This window comes from Triticum urartu, chromosome 3, assembly GCF_003073215.2.
Source record: "Triticum urartu cultivar G1812 chromosome 3, Tu2.1, whole genome shotgun sequence".
NCBI classification, from domain to species: Eukaryota; Viridiplantae; Streptophyta; class Magnoliopsida; order Poales; family Poaceae; genus Triticum; species Triticum urartu.
The window spans coordinates 647,672,686-647,676,124 of NC_053024.1; the positions used below are offsets into that span (position 1 = coordinate 647,672,686).

Sequence of the window (3,439 nt, forward strand, 5' to 3'; positions counted from 1 at the left end):
GACTTGCCCGGTAAGCCGGGCCCCTGGAGTGACCACGGCGACGCGTGCTCCAATCTGCAGAAGCTACAAGTCGGAGAAGCGGCCGACTGGCACGGCAGAGAGTGTGTTCCACTGTGTTGATCCCTTCCTCCTGACAGGAACCTCCCGTTACTATAATCATTTAAAGAGCTCTGACTAACTATGTACCCCGACTCGGCCAAATTAGACCCCTTCCTCGCTCGTCAACATCACCATTCCTTCTCAAACACTAATCCTTGATGTCGTACCCCCACATGCAGGCCGCATGAAGCTTCTTTTCCCCGTGTGTATCTGATATCTCCTCCTATATAATCCACCGTTGCACTGCGATCCTCGTACTCATCCCTAACCAGCTCACTGCAATCTCCATCGAAAATCATACACCCATCAGCCCTTTCTCGCGCTTACATACACAGGCAACGATCGATATGGCCATGGCTATGTGGAGAAAGAAGGAGGCGGCCGGAGCCATAGGCGGCGCCGCCCCGGCATGCGTTGTTCGCTCCGCCGGCGAGGGCGGGGGCAAGATCCCGAAGGGCTACGTCCCGATGGTCCTCGTCGGCGACGAGGGAGAAAGGGAGGAAAGGGTGCTGGTTCACGTCGGGATGCTCACGGAGCCGCGCGTCCTGGCTCTGCTGGAGATGTCCGCGCAGCGGTTCGGGTACGGCCAGCGGGGCGTCCTGAGGATCCCGTGCGGCGTGGAGCGGTTCGAGCAGACGGTCCGTGGCCACCGGCGGGAGACGCAGGAGCCTGCGTGCGCGGCAGCACACTAAGAGAGAGCCAACGGCCACAATTTTTCAATTTTTTATTTTTTTGCGGGGAATGGCCATGGTTTTTTGCTGTACAGTCGTTGAATTGCCTTTGTGGTGTCAATATTTCTTTCTTTGTTACTCCCTTTGTAAACTTTTCTGTAATCTTTTATAAGATCGTTTATAGATCACTAAAGTATTATGTTTTGTTTAGTGTTTCTTAGCTAAACATTGATATAAAGTTACTCGTTGACACGGTCTTTCAATTGTGTATATACATGAATATGAGGCTTTCTTTAACAATATCCAAAACCATAGTAATCTCTCATCGTGCAAAAGTCTCCATCCAAAATTCAAATAAAATTAAACTAAAACCATGACAATAGCTATGAAACGGAGGAAATATACAACTATAAATGGTGAACGAGGTTTCTTCAAAATACTGAAGTATACAACTATAAATGGTGAATGAGTTTTTTCAAAATAACATAGTAATACATTCAACCGTTCCACTAGATTGAGATGATCAAAGAGATAATGGTGAACGAGGTTTTTTCAAAATACCGAAGTGTGGTTATCGTCTTTTCCACGGTGCGACTCTGACTCCAAGAGAAAAAATGATTTACTATGTGTAACGATTAACATCAATTTGTATCAACTCATTGCACTTCCTAGCTATGACCATGGTGAGCATAAGTATCTATTCCCATTTATGATATTTAACCTGCCTTATGCTCCGAAGCGATTTTTACATATGCCTTAATTTTCAATAGGTTTTATAGGACTCCAATACGACGTTGCAGTCATGCTCTAGATTGTGCACGTTGTGCGGCGAGCCGAAGAGCGACCGAGCGCAACCATGCCATGTCGGTGAACTCTACAGAAGGCATCACGCAGAGACATCTAAAGGGTATCCTATATCTGATAATTATCAAATAAAGCAGTAATTAGTATAATAATAAGACAATAAGGCAGAAAGCTACCAAAAAATTATATCGTAAACCAGATTGGCCGTCTTCTTCATTCGAGTGTACGCCAACTGTTGGAGACTGAAATTACACCGAACTAGCGATAATGGAAACAGATACCTCGAAACACCCTCATCATACTTAGGCTTTTGAGATCTCAATAATCACTTGCCACTACAAACGAGATCTAATAATGCTGAAGAAACATCTGTTAGGACATCACCCAAGGCAACCCAGACTTGTAATCCATTGCAGGCATTAGAGATGTGCTTATTTTGAAAAATTATGAGGGCATTATGAGTAGACATTAAAAGAATTGAGTTTGGCAAGGCTTGATCCTCAACTCTACCTTAATACTCTAGCGTTATCGAAGGGTGTGTCTCCAGGGGATCTTCGGAGATTTGATCGGTCGGTGCTGATTTTTGGTGGATCTTTTTGGATCCAGTCTTCCTTCGTTTATCCACATGTTGGATCCTTTCAATTTATGATTCTCTTCAACGCAACAATTAATGTTCTGGTGTTGGTCCTGTGGGGCCTTGACATGACGGCTTCCAGACTATTTACTACAATAAGTTTCGCAAATGTTAACGCCCACACGTGTGGCACAAAGTAACATGGTCCAAACGCCTCCACTACCATTCATTTTACCACATCAAAACAGATGACATCAGCGGGAATCTTTTTGGTTTTCGGCATAAAATGTTTTATCTTCTAATTAAAAAATCTAATTAAAAATCCGTTTTCACCATTAAATACGTCTCGGCGAGATCTTCAAAACTAGATCACATGTTGATATGTTTCGACGAATTTTTTTTGACCAAAAGTTGCCATAATGCTTACACTGTAGTTGCCATAGTGTTACACTAAAGTTGCCATGTGGCAATTTAGTTTATAGATCATGGCAATTTTAGTATTTGGACCATGGCAAATCCTGTACTTTGACCATGAAAATTATTTTCTGTATGAACCATGGCAATTTTAAGTGCATGTATCATGGAAATTTTAGTTTATGATTCATGGCAAATCTAGTTTCTTAATTCCCCGTTTTATAATATGTTAAAATTTACTTTTAAATGTAGAAGAAAATAGCTGAAACATATCATGGCAACTTCAGTGTAAAACCATAGCAATTCATGTACAATAGACATAACAACTTTTTAAAAGTCGTCGAAACATGTTGATATGAGATCTAATTTCGAAGATCTCGTCGCGATGGATTTAATAGTAAAAATTGATCTTCAATTGGATTTTTCATTAAAGAGATAAAACAGTTTTAAAAGTGGAAATTCAAAAAGATTCCCACATGCATGCATGCACGCGGTGACGTGTAGTATGTGTGTTATAGAGCATGTGGGCGGGTGTCACTCACACCACACGTGTGGACGTTATCAATGTCCATAAGTTTTCTTTGACTTCGATGAAGGAGAGGTGATGATGACAGTGCGCTACTCGCTAGTGGTGGAGCTACGGCAAGGCCAAAGTGGCCGTGGCCCGCCCATGATATGTATGTTTTTTCTTTCATATATGCATCGGTAGCCCATAAACCTGGTCTGCTTACAGACAACACCTAAGCCCCTAAATCCCTCTATGCTCCATTCAGTGAGAGATTCGCACGACGCCAGCCATGGAGCAGTATTATGTGCCACAAGGAGCAGCGGCAAAACAAGCATCAACGGCCACTAGCTGGCCAGCATCATCCATCGC

The 3,439-nt window shown here is 43.0% G+C and overlaps 1 protein-coding gene across 1 annotated transcript; it reads left to right on the forward strand.

Annotated features, from left to right (window-relative positions):
- Positions 1-279: 279 nt before the first annotated feature.
- LOC125548976 (auxin-responsive protein SAUR71-like) lies at positions 280-996 on the forward strand. Its single transcript, XM_048712482.1, has one exon. The coding sequence runs from the start codon at positions 447-449 to the stop codon at positions 789-791; it is 345 nt and encodes a 114-aa protein (XP_048568439.1). The 5' UTR covers positions 280-446; the 3' UTR covers positions 792-996.
- The last annotated feature ends 2,443 nt before the right edge of the window (positions 997-3,439 follow it).